This window comes from Asterias amurensis, chromosome 10, assembly GCF_032118995.1.
Source record: "Asterias amurensis chromosome 10, ASM3211899v1".
Classification (NCBI taxonomy): Eukaryota; Metazoa; Echinodermata; class Asteroidea; order Forcipulatida; family Asteriidae; genus Asterias; species Asterias amurensis.
Window position 1 is genome coordinate 21,678,859 of NC_092657.1, and position 19,994 is coordinate 21,698,852.

Below are 19,994 nucleotides of genomic sequence, written 5' to 3' on the forward strand. Positions count from 1 at the left end.
TTGAATGCTAGCTAAAGGAGTCTGGGTACCAACACTCTCCGTAGAGGGATAGGCGTAGACATCAATCGAACCTTGAAGAATAATCAAAGTCAAATTCATAGGTATTGTTACTTGCAAAAGTTGTTTCAATTTTGAAATGGACTAATTTTGTACTCATTCCTGACTTTCAATAATGTTTTTACATGTTAAAAAAAAAAAGTCGTCTTCAAAATAATATAAAGATCTATTGATCTTAAATCTTAAATCTTAAATCACCTTCACACCAATTTGTCTTCGCACTGAATACTCAGTACTTCCCTAAGTTCTGTAAACAAACTAACATACAAACTTCTCTGGTGGGATTCATACCCTAAACCTTTGCAATTCTGGTCGTTGGTTTGAATCACACTCGAGTATGCCTGTGAATTTTTTATTTTTTTTAACAGAACTCAGGGAAAGTACTGAGTTCACAGTGTTCACCCTGATGCAAATTTAACATCTATTAAATCGTTTGCAGTACCTGCTGCTAAAACATAGGATTCGAACTGCCTCTAGCCACCGAGCAACCTCTGCGGTCTAGTTGGTATGACACTGCTCTAGAATTGCAAAGGTCGTGGGTTCGAATCCCATCCAAGTAACATGCACATCGGTGTATGTGGGTAAAAACCAAAATGACCATAATTTGGCTCTGAAAAAGTCAGAAATGATGCACAAAATCCCCGTACAAAGGGTGTGGAGACCCATTTTTCTCTGAGTGAGAGTCCTCATTTAATTTTGATAACGGCAAATTTTGCATTGGAAAGGTATCAAAAACAACTAATAATAATAATAACAATAGCCACCATTTATAAAGCGCAAAAAGCAGCGGCATCGAAGCGCTGTTAACAAACATTAACAATCTTAAGCAACAAAATAGACAATCTAAAAAATACCTAATGCTACATTAAAAGTTAACAAACATTAAAAGAACATTTACAACTGAAATCAACTTACCTACAGTGTTCAGCGGAAAAGAGTTGTACCAGAAACTGAGACACCAAGATTGTGCCATGTTTTCTTCAACATACACAGTTGGGCTTATTAGATAAGATTTCAATCCAGTGGTTAATCCAAACTCATTGTAGAAGACATACACTCCGGTATTATCTGAAAAAAAAGTATGGCCGAAGTTATAAAGACACTTGACACTATTGGTAATTGTCAAAGACCAGTCTTCTTACTTAGTGTATCCCAACATGTGCATAAAATAACAAACCTGTGAAAATTTTGAGCTCAATTGGTCATCGAAGTTGCAAGAAAAAACACTCTTGTTGCATTACTTTGTGTGCTTTCGGATACATAATAAAAAGCTTCAGCCAAAGTATTTTATTATTTGAGTGAGGAATTATCTCTTTCTCAAAAACTACGTTACTTCAGAGGGAGCCGTTTCTCACAGTGTTTTATACTATCAACAGCTCTCCAAAGCTTGTTACCAAGTAAGGTTTTTATGCTAACAAATATTTTGAGTAATTACCATTGCCTTTAGGGGTTGTGTATGATGTAATTGAAATGAATTGCATTATACTGACTGAGCTGAACCAAGTTTTTTAATATAGTATGAGTCAATTAATTCAATGATGGCTGGCTTTTTGGTATAGGCTGTTGGTACACCTACATATGTTCGTCTGCCCTTGTTGCCCCTTGTCTTTGTGTATCTTGTGTTTAGGTTAGGGCATGGAAAGGTTTGCGGTAACGTGTAATGACTATCTAAATGAGTTGGGGCGGTTCTGAAAAGAACCGTTGGTTTCAACTCGACGTTTCGATCAGTATGCTCTGATCGTCTTCTGGAGGTTAGGGTACACAAGCCAAGGCTTCACCCAATCCTAAGTTTTGCACTTCTGATGTGCTAATAATGTTGGCTACTGTTAACTGTCTATGAAACACCTATTAATTATGTGAAGGCATTAACAAAATAAACATTTTATTGAATTATATTGAATTGAATAGACTTTAGACTATAGGTTTTCTCGGTCAATTTCGTAAAAAAGCAGCCAATTTAACCACCAATCTATTGTATTTCGCGCGAAATCTAATGCTACTCAAAAGGGTCATTCGTTTTTGTTTTATGATTAGTCAAATGTAATGTTGCGTCATTCGATTTAACAAAATAATCATTCAATTTAGCAATTCATCAAAGCAGCATTCAAATTCGCAGACGCTTCTTGAAGCGTGTGTGTCACGAGAAAGAATGTTGATACGCTAAATTGAACAGAGTGCTAAAGGAATTTGACTCGACTCAAAGCGAAACTGAATGGCCGAATTCTGAATTTGAAACGCAGTAACAACTGAAGAGGCAAAACAGCTTTAATTCGAACGCATGAAAATGAAATTGACTGCTAAATTGCCGAATTTGACCGAGAAAACCTATAATACTTAGAAATCAAAATCAAATCTTATCATCCATCTTATCATCAACATTTATTTCCATACAAACACAATATACAAATACAAACAACAGGGTTTTACAAAGCTGGAAACTGTACGGAGGCAATAACACTTACCACCGATTGTGTGATCTACCAATGGTCCACCTGAGAGCTCTCCTCCCTGTAGCTGCCAATGGGAGTCGTCTTCAACCACAAATGTCCATCCACAAGGTCCATCGTCAAAACTACAATTAAAACTCTCAACTCCTAAAAACATCAATTGATACAAATGATTCCAAATGTGCATTCTGTAGAAAGGAGACTCTTTACCCTTTGGTGCACAAGGCGGTCGCAAGTGGCCACCAAAAACACGTCACACTGAAGTATGATCAATGGTCATAACTTAAAAACTACAACCCCAAAATAAATACAGCCCTCATTTGATTGTTTGAGCTTTATTTTTTTTTATGTGATGTTCAACAGGGGGTGCTATTAAAAATTGTTTAGAAAAATACGGTTGAACACTAGACCCAGTGACTGAGGCGCTAGATTCCTTTTTTCGAAATTTCGATTTTTCGAGAAATTTTGACATTTAAATGTCAAAATTTCGAAAAAAGGAATCTAGCGCCCCAGAATGTCAAAATTTCGGAAAAAGGAATCTAGCACCCCAGTCACTGGGTCTAGTTGAACACATACATGTACTTGTTTTGCTTTATTTTTGACTAATCTGTGAGACCTGTGAGAGGCAACTGCTGGTAGGTTACTTTATTTTGTGAAATTTGATCTCATTTGAAAGAAAATGTTGAAAGGAAAGCTTTAACGGAAACTAAACAAAATTACATACTTACCTGTATCTGTTGATATCGTTATGTCATCAATTGCGATATCTGATGCAATTGGAAACCCAGCCGTTGCCTCCAATGCAATCTTAAAGATCACAGTATTTGATATAACGATCTCTTGCTTCAGCCATTCTGTAGCAGTTGTTCTTTGTCCACTCACAGTGAAGATTTCAACACCATCGTTAATGCTACCACTAATTGGTGTCTGATACACTTTCAAGTCACCTATTAGATAGGAAAAGTAATAAACTACAATTGTTACACATGCTTTTCAACCCCAGCTAGTCTGACATCACACACACTATTCACAATACAGTGTGCAACACCTGGGCCCAATTTCATACAGCTGGGTACTTTTTCAAAATGTCCATAGATTTACATTAAACTTACAGGGTTTGAAGATAATGATAGTGGAAAGCTTCCCTTCAAATAGTACTTACTAGGGTGCTGTAGTTTGTGAGAAATGAGTAAAACAATGTCATGAAAATACGTTTGTAAATGCTTAAAATAGTTTTGGTCTCATGAGACAAAAATTATTTTCATGACATTGTTTTACTCATTACCCAAAAACTACAGCACCTCAGCTCGTAATATTTTCAGGGAAGCTTTCTACTATCATTATCTTCACACTGTGTAAGTTTAGTGTAAATCTGTGGACATTATGTTTTTTGTCCTACAAAAAGTACATACACCCTTTAAGCAAAATTAAGCAGGATACCAGTCACAGATTGTACATGAGTCATGGTACTTTAACTGGTAGTTTCATCCTTTTTGTAATATTTTTGTTGTGCTTTAGCTACTTTTTTGTGTTTAAGCAGCTCAATGAAACTTGGCACAGGAGAGAGTGCCATTAGGTGAATATTGATATGTGTGAGTCTTGGGCACTGAACTCAAAGTTTTGGTTGCTGAGTAAAAAGTGGTTAGGTTAAAATCATTGCTAAGTCCATTGGAAAAGCTGTACTCGAGCCCACCTGTGGGCTACTTCGTAAGTGTGAGTGATTGCTAAGTGTTCTTCACCTAGGTGTTATTGGGTACCAGAGGAGGGTGTATTTTTACCTTGGACATCGACAGTACAAAATAACAGAAGACTTCTGGTAATTACCTACTGCACCACCGAACATGTTGTACCAGAAACTGACCACTCTGCTTTGGCTGAATCGAGTCACTACGTCCGGACTTAAGAGAACAGCCTTGTCCCCAAAAGATATACCATGAAGATAGATGTATTTGCCATCAATAGCTGAATGGAAACAAATTTACCAGATGTTTAAATGTTAATAGGCCATTTCACACTAGGGGTGTCGGGAAATGGGAACGTGTCAAAACAAAGGAGTGTCGGAACAGAGAGTAGTGATGGATCATAGGGGTGATGCATCATATATGTAGGAATATCGAAACAGGAGTTCTATTGGGGTATCGAAACATACTTAGGGGTGTCTGGAAATAAGAGTGTCAAAACAAGGAGTTTCAGAAACATAGGGGTGTCAAACCATAGCAGTATTGGAACTTAGGGGTGTTGGAACATGAGTGTTAGAACATTGGAGTGTCAGATGGGAGTGTCAGAAAACAGGGGTGTCTGAACATAGGGGCGTCAGAAAATTGGGGTGTCAGAACATACATGTACAGTAGGGTAGTCAGAACGTAGGGGTATCGGAACATAGGGGTGTCAGAAATTGTTGAAATAGATCGGTATCGGAACAAGGTTATAGTTAGGGTTAATGTTAGGGCTAGGAAAATAAACTACTTATATAGTTCCGTCAACCTGATGGAAGAAAGGGGTGTCAAAATATAGGTGTCAGATTATTCGTCTGTCAGAGCATATGGGTGTGAACCTTAGCAGTACTTACTTCCAATGGTATGGTCAAACAGGGGTCCTGTGTTTAAGTGGGCTGTGGGTCCCCTCTCTATAACCCAGTTGCTGTCATCATTGAGTGATTGGCTCCACCCACAAAATCCATCCTCAAAGTCACAATCAAAGGTTACTGTGTCAAGATCAACAGACAAAGATTTGCATTAATAGTTCAATTCAAACAGGGACATTCGGGACGTGGCAGCAGACTTACCAGGTAAAATCCATTGCTCTCAGTAATTTGCGCATGCTCAGAACTACACAAACAATGAACATATTTACCTGGTAAGTCTGCTGCCACCTAGCATTCCAAAGTCTCCTATTCAATTCAATTAAAACAACTTTAATCATCCTCTAACATCAGTAGGCCAGTTCCATATAAGAATAATAACAATGATTTAGTCTTCGAGAAAGACTCTGCTAAGATCAAAATGTCTGTCCATTAACATTTGTTTACATTTATACCATATAGGTCCATTTAGTTGGTAAGTTGTTTGCAACAGCTAACTCTATTTTCTCAATAATAATAACCAGTTTTTACTTTTGAGAGGCGTTTCGAAAAGCCTCCAACATTATTACCCCTGGTCTCTCAGCCATTGAATTCATTGCTTTTAAACCATCTCACCTCCCTGGTGAGTACATGTATATACAGCCTGTGCAAGAAATATTAGCTACAAAGCTAAATCAAAGATCCATCTCTGCCACCACAGGTACCCATTTACCCCTGGGTGGAGAGAAGCATTTATAGTTAAGTTTCTTGCATAGGGACACAAGTGTCATGACCAGGATGCGAAACTGTAGAATCAGCATAGGCCTATACACATCTGTTGTATATTGTCATACCGCCCTCTTGTGACTAGTATTGGTAAGGTGTCACATGTAAACACTTGGTGTAAGTTGCCATCTTGGATTTAGTCTTGATACAATAAACATCGTACTCGTACTCTCAGTCAGAGTCTCTTGCCTATTATTACAGAAACCACACTCTGCTGAACAGAAACACCAGAGCTTGCATGAGCTTGGGGCTCTTTATTCGCTCGACCACGACACCCTTTGGTATTGTGGCGGGACCGGGGGTTGGGGCCAAAAGGTCTGGTCTTGTTCGACGGGGACACCGTCCCCCGGGTTAATTATCACACCCCAAAATATATTTATGAGCCCTGGTGCTCAGGTGAGCGGCTACCCAAACACCAGGGGGGACTAATAACGAGCGGCGGCTAAAGCCTGCGGGCGGTTCGTTTGGTGGAGATTTACCACCACCTAGACTTAGATTAACCTCAAATTATAAACGAGCAGTTAGGAAACCTCAAAATAACCTCACGAGGATTCATAGGTTCCAAGGCACAATTAAATGGTTTATTTCAAGTACAATAATCAATAGATGATTCACAGGTTTATAATCACAACACAACCCAACAACCTCGCCTTATAATAATATCAGGCCCTTAGTCAATGCAATCAATAAATGCACTAAACCTCATACAAAAGTTATACACAAGTGGGCCCAAGTGACAGGTGAACCTCACACCTCATACAAGTTACACAATCTTCTCAACTACAGACTATGCCTCACACGGCGTAACTTCTAACCCACAAAAGCTAAGCAGGAGGGAAATTCCCCAGGAACCTTCCAGCGATAAACAGTGTGCCTCACCGAACCACATACAAGTCGTGAATTCCCCGGGCTACACTCAACCGTTTTCTCTACCCGAGATGCGGTTATTCGCCCTCACACAACCTCAGTATTCGCAGTTCCCACGTAAGGAAACACAACACACGCTCCCGTTCCCAAATTTCCGGTACACAAGCTTATTAGTTACCTCGCTCTTCTATCTTTACGGTCGGCGGTTCAATCCTCGATCCATCGACAACACAGCAACACGTAACCTCACTCCCTAAATGCTAGACTAGCCCAAGAGCAACACGTGGAGAGATAAACTTCGAGATCAGATAACACAGCACGCCGCAGAGAGAGCGAGAGCATGCCTTCAGCGCCGCCTGTTTTATAGCCAACGCGCAGACCCCACGCGACGCAGAAAAGGCGCAGTAGACTGGCCACAGTCCACCAACTACACTCAACTTACACCCTGTTCCGCCACACAGGCCCCAGCTAAGCTTGGGCCGTCCCGGTCCAAACAGCTTAAAACAAACAAACCTCAGGAACAGGCACAATATTAAACACTAAACTTAAACATTAAAAACCTCTTATACAATAGAAACATGCGAGGTTTACTAACCCTCACATCTACTCATTTATACATCCTCAACACATGTACTGGTCACCACAGATCCATGCCTTCTCGTTAATACAAGAAAGTCATATGAGGCCTACCTCAACCTCACAACTACTGTTCTAGTTTAACCAAAAAGATAAAAAGTCATCCTCACTGTGGTGAGGTTTATCCAACTCCTATACAAAATTTTACATTACAAGTCATACAGAACAAACAGTAACCCACACCTCCAGTGAGGTCACTGTCTGGATTACACAATAGAAATATTAATTTTACTATGAATTAGCGTCTTGATCTACACCATTATCGAATCCACCTTAATCAGAGCATGTACATTAATCACATATATTTATACAACAATTATTAAATGCCTTAGGTTTCTTAAACTTAGCAATACAAAAAATATAAAAGTTAGCGGCCTCAACACTTAAACAAGAACACTGTGATTTATCTTAAAATTTTATAATAATCAAAATATAAATTTGACAAAAATACTGCACTGATTTTTTCACAAAATGTCATTCCGGCAAGATAATGATAATTTAGTCGTAAGTTCACTGCTCGTCTCTAGGGGTCCAAAGTGTAGCGGGAAGGGTCCACTGGTTTGAGAAATACGCGAGTGATGTTCTCGACGTCGACCAACGTGTCTCCCAGGTAGGTCTTTCGGCAGAGCGTTTTCTCGACACGGGCAAACCGGGTCCGTCTGGCTGGTACCTCCGGCGGATCCACGGAGTCCTCGCCATTGTCTTGGCCTGGCTCGGGAGCAGCGCTCTTGGACGAAGATTCGGACACTGTCCCTGGGGGAGAGCCGTCTGTGTTTGCAGGTTCCCCTCTCATGATTGCCAACATGGTGCGAGGTTTCCCACCCAACCGAATCGACGGGGACCTTGGTGGAGCCTGAAGAGGCGATATCGGTGTTGGTGACAGGTTGATGACGGTGGGGCTCAGAGGTGGCTGGGTTCCTTCGGCTTGAGCCTTGGGCGATGGGGGTGGCTTGCTCAACGTAGCTGGGGCTGAGGACCGCTTGGTTAGGTTATCACGAGCTAGTCTTCCCACCAGAACTGATCGGTCCACCGATACCGGAAGAGTGATTCCCCCATTCAACAACACAGGTGAACCTCTGTGAGGTTCCTTCTCGAGCTTGGCTTGAATCAACGCACCCTCCGCCCGATGATCAGGGTGGCAAATCCGGTAGTGTCTAGCAAAATTGTCTCTTCTCTTTTCTTTAAAACTGCACCTTTTGCAGTGAAGAAACTTGGGCGGGCCGTGCTTTACACGCAGGTGGCGCCACAAGCCCTGCTTGCAGGTGAAGGTGTCACGACACTTATAGCACTCCTCAACCATCCTGCAGCAAACAAAACACACCAAAAAAACCTTCCGTCAAACCAACATCATTAACCCTACAACCTAATAGTGCTACCTATACCTTACAGGTAGTCGGTGTCCCCTTTTCGGATACCTCCGAGAGGTTTCCTCCCCACCAGGTAGGCCTATATCTAACCCTGTATGGCCTACAACATTAGTTGGACTAGTCTCTGAACCTGCAGTAGGTTCCAGCCCTCTCTCCGGTTCCTCACTCACCTCCTCCATACCTTTGTGCCCACTTTCCAGGACAACCTCAGGTTCATCACTTACTCTCACATTCTCTCTTTCATTTTGCCCATTTTCAGGGGCAACCTCATGTGCATCTCCTACGTGAACTTCCACAACCCTCTTAGGCTGATACGCCCAAGGCTCAAGGGGTTTACCCTCATATCGCTTAAGCCTATCCCCGTGGACTACAAAAGCTTTGCTCCCACGTTTCAGCTGAACTCGAAACGTCACATCTGAGAGTCTTTTGACCACCAAATACGGTCCTTCCCAACGAAGCTGCAACTTCGGGGACCGACCCTTTTTCTTCAGCTTGTTGAATAGCCAAACAAACTGGCCTTCCTTCAACCCTTGACCGTGAACCTTACGGTCGTAATTTCGTTTCTGCCGTCTGGCACTCTGCCTGAGGCACTCTCTCGCTCGGGTGTGAGCCTCTTGCAGGTCGTGTCGTAGAGCTTCTGCATAATCAGTACGCACCGTGTCCTCCACACTAGGGCACTCTACCATCAAATCGACGGGCAACCTCACTTCCCTCCCCAACATCATCATGTTCGGGGACTCACCGGTTGACTCCTGGGGAGTGCACCTATATGCAAAAGATGCGTAGGGTAGACACTCGTCCCAGTCACTCTGCTGTCGTTTTGGCTCAATCATCATGGCCACCATGTTTACCAACGTTTTGTTGTAACGTTCGACCATCCCATCGGACTTTGGGTTATAGGCCGTGGTCCGAGTTTTCGAGATGCCAAGGACCCTGCACATTTCAGCAAAAACTGCTGACTCGAAGTTCGTTCCCTGGTCGGAATGTAGTTCCAAGGGAACCCCGAACCGACAAACAAACTCCTTGACAAACTTGTCAGCCACAGTTACCGCCCTTGCATCGGGAAGGGGGTACGCCTCCATCCATTTAGAGCAGTAGTCACCGACTACCATAACCCAGGCGTTGCCACTGTCACTTCGTGGCAGTGGCCCCAGCAAGTCCAGAGCCACTCGTTCCATCGGCTCGCCGACCCTGTATTGCTGCAAGGGGTGAACACGCCTCTTTGCCGGAGACTTCCTTCGCCCACACAGAATGCACTGTCTAATGAACGACCTCACATCAGCGACCATACCCGGCCAGTAATATCTCAGTTTGAGCTTGGCCAGCGTCTTTGTAACGCCCAAATGACCACTAGCCCGACCACCATGTAACTCTAGGAGGACAATCTCCCTTAGCTTCCCTGGCAGCACAATGCGCCACCTGATCGACCCTCCATCATCCGACTCCCAGCTTCTACATAAAACATTGTCTCGCACTTCCAGCTGGTCCCATAAAGACCACAGAGTCTTGTGTACCTTTGAGGTGTCCGACACAGCCTCCCAGAGAGGTCGACTGCTCGACTCCTCCTTTGCGTGTACAATCCAATTGATACCAGGGTCACTTAGTTGTGCTTCCCTGACTGCTCCCATAGGCATATGTGGCTCAGCAAGTACGCCCCTAACCAATGCCTCGGGAGGTTCAGAGTCTTCCACATGAACCTCAATTGTCTCAGGTTGCATAGAAACCTCAGTACCAACTACAACCTCTTCGGTGTCTGCACCTCTTCCACATTGTTTGCAGACCTTTCTGGACAACGCATCAGCATTCCCATGCTTACGACCAGGCCTATGCTGAATGGTCATGTCATACTCGGAAATAACCTCAATCCACCTCGCCAGCTGACCCTCAGGGTTCTTGAAATTAAGTAACCACCTAAGAGCAGCGTGGTCAGTCCTTACAGTCACCTTGCGACCGTACAAGTACTGCCTGAACTGTTTGAGGTATACTACAACTGCCAAAAGTTCCCGTCGGGTCACGCAATAGTTCCTCTCGGCGCGACTCAGTTTACGGCTCGCAAAGGCTAGAACTTTCTCTTCCCCATCGTGCATCTGGGACAACACAGCCCCTATCCCATCTCCGCTAGCATCAGTGTCTAGAATATAGTCACTGTCCAGGAGGGGATATGCCAGTACTGGGGTGGTTTGCAATCTGTGCTTAAGTTCATCGAACGCCCGCTGACAGGCCTCAGTCCAGATAAACTCCCGTGACTTTTCAGTCAAAGCATGTAGCGGTGACGCTACCTCAGCAAACCCTCTGACAAACTTACGATAATAGGAAGCGAGGCCTAGAAAGCTTCGAACTTCCTTGACACATTTTGGTACGGGCCAATTTGCCACTGCTCGAACCTTTTCAGGATCCGTAGCCACACCTTCGGGGGACACAATATGGCCCAAATAACCCACCGACCTCTGGAAAAGGAAGCACTTACTCGGCTTCAGCTTTAGGCCGGCTTGGCGCAGTCGTGAGAGAACAACTCGCAGTCGCTCAATCTCTTCGCGCACTGTCTTGCCAAACACAATCACATCATCAAGGTATATCAGCAGGATGTCCCACTGAAGCCCTCCCATAACTTTTTCCATTAACCTCTCGAACGTAGCCGGTGCGTTGCAGAGGCCAAAAGGCATGCATTTCCATCGATACAAACCGTTACTACAAAAGCTTTGCTCCCACGTTTCAGCTGAACTCGAAACGTCACATCTGAGAGTCTTTTGACCACCAAATACGGTCCTTCCCAACGAAGCTGCAACTTCGGGGACCGACCCTTTTTCTTCAGCTTGTTGAATAGCCAAACAAACTGGCCTTCCTTCAACCCTTGACCGTGAACCTTACGGTCGTAATTTCGTTTCTGCCGTCTGGCACTCTGCCTGAGGCACTCTCTCGCTCGGGTGTGAGCCTCTTGCAGGTCGTGTCGTAGAGCTTCTGCATAATCAGTACGCACCGTGTCCTCCACACTAGGGCACTCTACCATCAAATCGACGGGCAACCTCACTTCCCTCCCCAACATCATCATGTTCGGGGACTCACCGGTTGACTCCTGGGGAGTGCACCTATATGCAAAAGATGCGTAGGGTAGACACTCGTCCCAGTCACTCTGCTGTCGTTTTGGCTCAATCATCATGGCCACCATGTTTACCAACGTTTTGTTGTAACGTTCGACCATCCCATCGGACTTTGGGTTATAGGCCGTGGTCCGAGTTTTCGAGATGCCAAGGACCCTGCACATTTCAGCAAAAACTGCTGACTCGAAGTTCGTTTTCTGGTCGGAATGTAGTTCCAAGGGAACCCCGAACCGACAAACAAACTCCTTGACAAACTTGTCAGCCACAGTTACCGCCCTTGCATCGGGAAGGGGGTACGCCTCCATCCATTTAGAGCAGTAGTCACCGACTACCATAACCCAGGCGTTGCCACTGTCACTTCGTGGCAGTGGCCCCAGCAAGTCCAGAGCCACTCGTTCCATCGGCTCGCCGACCCTGTATTGCTGCAAGGGGTGAACACGCCTCTTTGCCGGAGACTTCCTTCGCCCACACAGAATGCACTGTCTAATGAACGACCTCACATCAGCGACCATACCCGGCCAGTAATATCTCAGTTTGAGCTTGGCCAGCGTCTTTGTAACGCCCAAATGACCACTAGCCCGACCACCATGTAACTCTAGGAGGACAATCTCCCTTAGCTTCCCTGGCAGCACAATGCGCCACCTGATCGACCCTCCATCATCCGACTCCCAGCTTCTACATAAAACATTGTCTCGCACTTCCAGCTGGTCCCATAAAGACCACAGAGTCTTGTGTACCTTTGAGGTGTCCGACACAGCCTCCCAGAGAGGTCGACTGCTCGACTCCTCCTTTGCGTGTACAATCCAATTGATACCAGGGTCACTTAGTTGTGCTTCCCTGACTGCTCCCATAGGCATATGTGGCTCAGCAAGTACGCCCCTAACCAATGCCTCGGGAGGTTCAGAGTCTTCCACATGAACCTCAATTGTCTCAGGTTGCATAGAAACCTCAGTACCAACTACAACCTCTTCGGTGTCTGCACCTCTTCCACATTGTTTGCAGACCTTTCTGGACAACGCATCAGCATTCCCATGCTTACGACCAGGCCTATGCTGAATGGTCATGTCATACTCGGAAATAACCTCAATCCACCTCGCCAGCTGACCCTCAGGGTTCTTGAAATTAAGTAACCACCTAAGAGCAGCGTGGTCAGTCCTTACAGTCACCTTGCGACCGTACAAGTACTGCCTGAACTGTTTGAGGTATACTACAACTGCCAAAAGTTCCCGTCGGGTCACGCAATAGTTCCTCTCGGCGCGACTCAGTTTACGGCTCGCAAAGGCTAGAACTTTCTCTTCCCCATCGTGCATCTGGGACAACACAGCCCCTATCCCATCTCCGCTAGCATCAGTGTCTAGAATATAGTCACTGTCCAGGAGGGGATATGCCAGTACTGGGGTGGTTTGCAATCTGTGCTTAAGTTCATCGAACGCCCGCTGACAGGCCTCAGTCCAGATAAACTCCTGTGACTTTTCAGTCAAAGCATGTAGCGGTGACGCTACCTCAGCAAACCCTCTGACAAACTTACGATAATAGGAAGCGAGGCCTAGAAAGCTTCGAACTTCCTTGACACATTTTGGTACGGGCCAATTTGCCACTGCTCGAACCTTTTCAGGATCCGTAGCCACACCTTCGGGGGACACAATATGGCCCAGTCGTGAGAGAACAACTCGCAGTCGCTCAATCTCTTCGCGCACTGTCTTGCCAAACACAATCACATCATCAAGGTATATCAGCAGGATGTCCCACTGAAGCCCTCCCATAACTTTTTCCATTAACCTCTCGAACGTAGCCGGTGCGTTGCAGAGGCCAAAAGGCATGCATTTCCATCGATACAAACCGTTACGCACGACAAAAGTTGATTTCTGGCTAGCCTCCTCATCGAGGGCTACCTGCCAGTACCCAGACGCTAAATCAAGTGTCGAGAACCATTTGGCACCTGACAATGCATCAAGTGTTTCATCTATTCGAGGGACGGGATAGGCATCCTTGATTGTTACCGCATTCAAACCTCGATAATCGACACAGAATCGCCGTGTCCCATCCTTCTTTTTCACTAGAACTACATTAGCAGCCCAGGGGCTATCTGAAGGCTCAATAACCCCTCGCTGCTTAAGCTCTTTGACTTGTCTCATGATTTCCTCCTGGTTACACAAGGGGTGGCGCCTAGGCCTCTCCTTAACGGGTCTTGCATCACCGGTATGAATGTGATGCTCAACAACATTGGTCTTCCCAATATCGTGGTCACCAGAGGAAAATACATCCTGATAGTCTGATAAACAAGACTTAACCTCATCGTGGTAATCCTCACTGAGGTTCACCTTACTCCTCTCATATAAGTCGTACAAGTGCTTAGGCAGGTTGTCATTAACCTCACCAGCACCTACCTGACTCAGCGGAACCACCGACTCAACCTCAACTGCCTCAACAGTCCCGACTGTGGTACCCTTCCGCACTACCCGTGCATCATCACTGGGATTGAGGATTCGAAGTGGTAATACCTCACCCTGCGGTTTAACCAATGATCTGGCTAAAACTAAACCTCGTTGGGCCAATTCGCCTCCACCCTCAACAGGCTCAATGATGGCAGACCGAAGTGGTATCTCGCCAGTATGAATAATCGACCCAGGCACCACGGCCTCATGTCCGGATGCTATTTCAGTTGTTTCCGCGACAACTACCCTGCCAACAAATGGCTCTCCTGCACTACTTGTGCACCTCACTCGTTCTCCATTCAACCTCAACTCAAGACTCTGGAAATCTAAGTTCCCACGGGTTGGCAACAAGAAATCCATTCCAAGTATACCCATACACTTGATGTCTGCGAAAACTGCCGTAACCTGATGGACAGTTTTACCCACCTGAACATCCACCGAGGCAACACCCATTACGGCAAGCGGGCTGCCGTCCACCTGCCGAATATTAATCCCCTGGTTGATCAGCACCGGCCTCTGTTCTTTGGCCATGCTATGGTACACCGAACCACTAATTACTGTATCTGTCGAGCCAGAGTCGACTAGAAAACGGCATTTAGTGCCCCTCACCAATCCATTAACAAACAACCCAAGTCTAGGCCGAAGGACAGAAAAAGATTGGGTCGCCACCGGCTCTTCTTCCGCTGTAACTCGCCTCTTCTTGGCTGTATCTAGTTCTTCTTCCCTTCCTCGTTTGGACCCTTGGGTACATCCAGCCTTTCCGTGGGCCCCCCGGTCGGCTGGTCGGCGTTTCCCGAACGCCCCTGCTTTTTGCGAGGTTCAGTGCACTCCCGTATGAAGTGCCCAAGCTCTCCGCAATTGAAACACCTCACACCCTGGCTCTTCCTCATCTCAGGCCTCTGTGAAAACCCTTGAGGTTTATCACCTCGACTGTTCCAGCCTGGGCCTTTTTTGGTCAATTCAAACAATAACTCCACAACCATGTCCATCTTTTTCAACTGCTCACTAGCACTGCCCTCCAATTCCTGGAGACGCTGTTCGGTGCCAGAGTCAACGGCCCTTGCAAACTTGGCAGGCCTACGTTCCTCTCTTCTTTGACTTTCAACCTTTTCGATGCTTTCGGTTTCGAGAGCAGCCTGGATGGCTTCGTCCAAAGATTTTGGGCGCGCACGATAAATGCCTTCTCTCACCACTTGACTGTCCACAGCATCTATGAAATGGTTTTTCCCGAGGCGCTCTCGTGCCTCCTCAGAAATCTCAGGATAGGCCTTCACAGTCAAATCTCGGACCGCCTGTCCCAACTCTTGAATAGTCTCTTTCGCACCCTGTCTTCGATGCCTGAGCTCCACCAAATAATTTTCGGCCTGTTGACCAGGGCCAAATCTCCTTTCAAGGAGCCTCACCAGTTCACCATAGGTGAACTTCTTCTTTGCTCCATCGCCAAGGATTCGGAGCGCATCAGCCTGGAGGCTCGCAGCCAGAAACTCGGCTGCTTGCTCATCGCTCCACTGATTAACCTTTTTACAGGCCTCAAAATGCCTGTGGTAGTCAGTCCAAAGGACCTTACCCTTATACCGGTCGGGGGTAATAGTAGGACGGCGGGGCCTGTCCTCTTGAGGCTGAAAAGAAACCTCATCCCCAACCAACCTTGCCTCTCTTTTGAGTGGCCATGGACCAGCATGAGGTTTACTAACCTCACTGTTTCCGGGACCCTCTTTCTCCACATAAGGATGAGTCAAAAAACTCAAAACCTCATTGTGCAAACCTCGTTCAGTTGCCGACTGAACCTCGGTGTTTAGAAAAGGGTTCGTATTGGAACTGTGCGACGGAAAGGGGATAGACCTATGATGAGGTGTACTCCCAACATGCCTTTCACCCCTTTCAACCAACTCAGGGGACATCCCAACACTGGAAACTTGCCGTGCCTTTATTGAGGCAAAGTCGGCGGTATCCTCTGGCAACTTAAAGAATATTTCCGTGTCGGCCTCGCACGAAGGACGATCCCTTACTCTAAGGGAACCCTCTTCCATGCCCTCGGGCTGACCCTTCCGCCTTGCGGCCTCCAGTTCGGCCGCCAACCGTTCTCTCTCCCACTTTAACCACTGCACCTCCATTCTGGAGCGACACAGTTCATCTTGGAAAGAACCCTGTTCATCCACACCTCTAGAGGTGACCCTATCTGGTTCTCTCCTTCCACTCATACCAGGTTGTCTCTCACTACGACAATCTCTACAGTAAACCTCAAACGTGTACCTCAGAGAGGTTCACCAAACATGTACAAGATAAACCTTAAAATAATGCACCTAAAAATTACAATTGCTCAAAAATATCTACAGGAAAATCAAGTCTAGGAATCCCACTTCTGACACCATTTGTGGCGGGACCGGGGGTTGGGGCCAAAAGGTCTGGTCTTGTTCGACGGGGACACCGTCCCCCGGGTTAATTATCACACCCCAAAATATATTTATGAGCCCTGGTGCTCAGGTGAGCGGCTACCCAAACACCAGGGGGGACTAATAACGAGCGGCGGCTAAAGCCTGCGGGCGGTTCGTTTGGTGGAGATTTACCACCACCTAGACTTAGATTAACCTCAAATTATAAACGAGCAGTTAGGAAACCTCAAATAACCTCACGAGGATTCATAGGTTCCAAGGCACAATTAAATGGTTTATTTCAAGTACAATAATCAATAGATGATTCACAGGTTTATAATCACAACACAACCCAACAACCTCGCCTTATAATAATATCAGGCCCTTAGTCAATGCAATCAATAAATGCACTAAACCTCATACAAAAGTTATACACAAGTGGGCCCAAGTGACAGGTGAACCTCACACCTCATACAAGTTACACAATCTTCTCAACTACAGACTATGCCTCACACGGCGTAACTTCTAACCCACAAAAGCTAAGCAGGAGGGAAATTCCCCAGGAACCTTCCAGCGATAAACAGTGTGCCTCACCGAACCACATACAAGTCGTGAATTCCCCGGGCTACACTCAACCGTTTTCTCTACCCGAGATGCGGTTATTCGCCCTCACACAACCTCAGTATTCGCAGTTCCCACGTAAGGAAACACAACACACGCTCCCGTTCCCAAATTTCCGGTACACAAGCTTATTAGTTACCTCGCTCTTCTATCTTTACGGTCGGCGGTTCAATCCTCGATCCATCGACAACACAGCAACACGTAACCTCACTCCCTAAATGCTAGACTAGCCCAAGAGCAACACGTGGAGAGATAAACTTCGAGATCAGATAACACAGCACGCCGCAGAGAGAGCGAGAGCATGCCTTCAGCGCCGCCTGTTTTATAGCCAACGCGCAGACCCCACGCGACGCAGAAAAGGCGCAGTAGACTGGCCACAGTCCACCAACTACACTCAACTTACACCCTGTTCCGCCACAGTATGCACAATAGCCTGACCGAGGAAAGGTGGACATAAACTTAATAAAAGTACACTGTTTGGTTTGGGTGCAAACTGACAAAATTTAGCTGAAACCAAGTTGTGCTTTATGTGGTCAGGTTGGTGTAGTGGTATCTTTCCCCGCTTTCCATCTCTAGGACCCTGGTTCGAATCATGCCAGGTTCACTAAATGTGGATTGAGTCTTCATCCCTGGAAAATTCTCTAGGGTTTCCTTCCCACATCTACAAGTGAAACTTCCTTCCTTGTCTTTTTTCCATTGGGTTCTTTGATAGCACAGTGACTTAGTTTGATTTCTGAGCTAGGTCTTTGGTTTACAACTAGAATAAATGAATTGAAATGATTCTACTGCGAATGAGAAGCGATTATGATGTCACAATACTGTTTTTGCTGCAAATATTTCATAAAAAACTCTGGCGAAATATCCTTTATGAAGTTGTGACGTCAGCATTCGCTTCACATTCACGTTTGCAGGAAGTACAGACCAAGCTTTTGCTTTGTTTAAATATGAAAAACAAAGCAATTTGTACTCACAATTAACATGACAATCTCCTTGTGTTATAGAGACATCATCGATGGCGTACACATCACTTGATGATGGCTGCTGATTGGCTGCTAATGCAACGGTGAAGTTTGTTGATTGGTCGGGTATTTCAGTCAGAGTCTGTAGCCATGCCCTCCTACCAGTCTGATGCCCTTGAATGCTAGCTATAGGAGTCTGGGTACCAACATTCTCCATAGAGGGATAGGCGTAAACATCTATTGAACCTATTTGAAAGATAACAATAGAAGATACCGCTGCGATAATAAGAGTTAAAAAAAAAATTAAAAAAAATTAACTTCTAGGACTGCACAACCATTACTATGTGGTTCCATGTCGCACAGGGAGTGGTTAGGGGCAGTTGCGTCATAAGAAAAAAAAGGATTGATAGATGGGATAAAACTTTATGTATGGCGCCACCACTTTTCACTAATTTTTACAAAAAAGGACATCTCATGTTGAGGTAAATTACATGTAGATACTGTATTATTTCATGTAGAATGAAAAAGCGGTGTCGCCATTTAATACAGACATTTTTTCCGCTTTTCCTTAATTATAGATTAGTATGGGAAAGGCCAAGAAAAGAAAAATCAGTTACAAGGCATAAAAAAAATATAAAAAAAATGTTAAACAAATATTTTGAAAATAGTTAAAATACAATTTTTTTCTGAAATAAAAACAAATTAGTGACACATTGATGTACATCACACATACATTTGTAGAGCCTACAAACTAATTCAACATTATACAAGTCAAAGTGTGGAGCGGCAAAACTAGTTTGTATAATTATACATTATCAGCCTGATAGATAATACACAGCACAATGGTGTCTCCATTTTAGTGGTAGATTGCGTACACAACCCGTTACCACACAACGCAATAAAACACCTCACAAACATTAAACCAACGGGAAAACCATGGGAGTATATTGTAGTCTATAGTCCAGCATGTTTCGTGGATTAGTAAAAACAACATACGAACAAAATACATACAAATACACCGACATTCGAGCAGGACTGAGAAAACTATTACGGCAAACTATAAACTCCAAGATTTCCATCCAGTCGTACAGTCGTTTGACCAGTTCTGGATCACTTTTTGAATTCACATTGTTTTTTGTTGCAATCTCTTTGATATCTTAAACAAAAAAGTTTATCAGTTTACCTAAACATGACATAAAACTCACCAAGTATTTACTGACAATTGTTTTTTAGTTCTTTTGAAGAGGCATTAAGAAAAGTATCGTCACCTGTTTGTATCGTCACCTGTTTGACCAGTTCAGGATCAGTTGAATCTATTCTGAATCAGTAGAGTGGCATTTACTGCAAACCCATACGCCCATTCATAAAACTGTCTCTCAAGGACACGAAACTTCAGAGGTGTGTTGGCATGGACTTGGACTTCCTTTCTTTAGTGAATGTCCTGCAAGTGTCTTCAATAGCAGCGCAAAAACCCAACGGCAAAACCACAAAACAACAGCAAAGGCAAATGAAAAAGTGAAGCGAACCTAAAAAGCATTATTGACCCCTCCAAGTTTAATTTTCTCACAAAAAAAAATTCTACAAGAATTTTTTGAAGTAATGTTTCTCAAAATCAACTAAATAAACTTTCTACTCCACTAGTATGATTTTACCTTACTTAGTAAGTTAGTGCGTCTCCATTTGACGCAATGAGATGTTGAGTGATCCCGAACTGGTCAAGGGTAAGTTGCCCCGTCAAAGAAGATTTTGGTAACTTCGTCTCCTCAAAAAAACAAGATGACTGCACAGT

The 19,994-nt window shown here is 44.7% G+C and overlaps 2 protein-coding genes across 2 annotated transcripts; both read right to left on the reverse strand.

The window, feature by feature from the left end:
• Positions 1-11: 11 nt before the first annotated feature.
• Positions 12-5,553, reverse strand: LOC139942806 (MAM and LDL-receptor class A domain-containing protein 1-like). The gene is made up of 7 exons (XM_071939583.1): positions 5,541-5,553; positions 5,074-5,208; positions 4,329-4,466; positions 3,233-3,451; positions 2,520-2,651; positions 977-1,125; positions 12-71 (listed from the first exon to the last, which is right to left on the reverse strand). Exons 1-7 carry the CDS (start codon positions 5,551-5,553, stop codon positions 12-14), a joined length of 846 nt encoding a protein of 281 aa, XP_071795684.1.
• An 844-nt stretch (positions 5,554-6,397) lies between these two features.
• Positions 6,398-17,668, reverse strand: LOC139943234 (uncharacterized). Its single transcript, XM_071940061.1, has 2 exons — positions 17,386-17,668; positions 6,398-8,654 (listed from the first exon to the last, which is right to left on the reverse strand). Exon 2 carries the CDS (start codon positions 8,651-8,653, stop codon positions 7,877-7,879), a length of 777 nt encoding a protein of 258 aa, XP_071796162.1. The 5' UTR covers position 8,654; positions 17,386-17,668; the 3' UTR covers positions 6,398-7,876.
• Between the last annotated feature and the right edge of the window lie 2,326 nt (positions 17,669-19,994).

What these genes read in the sequence shown, in the direction of transcription:
- LOC139942806 (XM_071939583.1), bottom strand. An exon ending in GTTTGACCATACCATTGGAA is followed by an intron (nt 4,467 to 5,073) that starts GTAAGTACTGCT and finishes GTTTCCATTCAG; the next exon opens with CTATTGATGGCAAATACATC. An exon ending in AACGATATCAACAGATACAG is followed by an intron (nt 2,652 to 3,232) that starts GTAAGTATGTAA and finishes TGATGTTTTTAG; the next exon opens with GAGTTGAGAGTTTTAATTGT.
- LOC139943234 (XM_071940061.1), bottom strand. Translation starts at nt 8,653, where the DNA reads ATGGTTGAGGAGTGCTATAAGTGTCGTGACACCTTCACCTGCAAGCAG.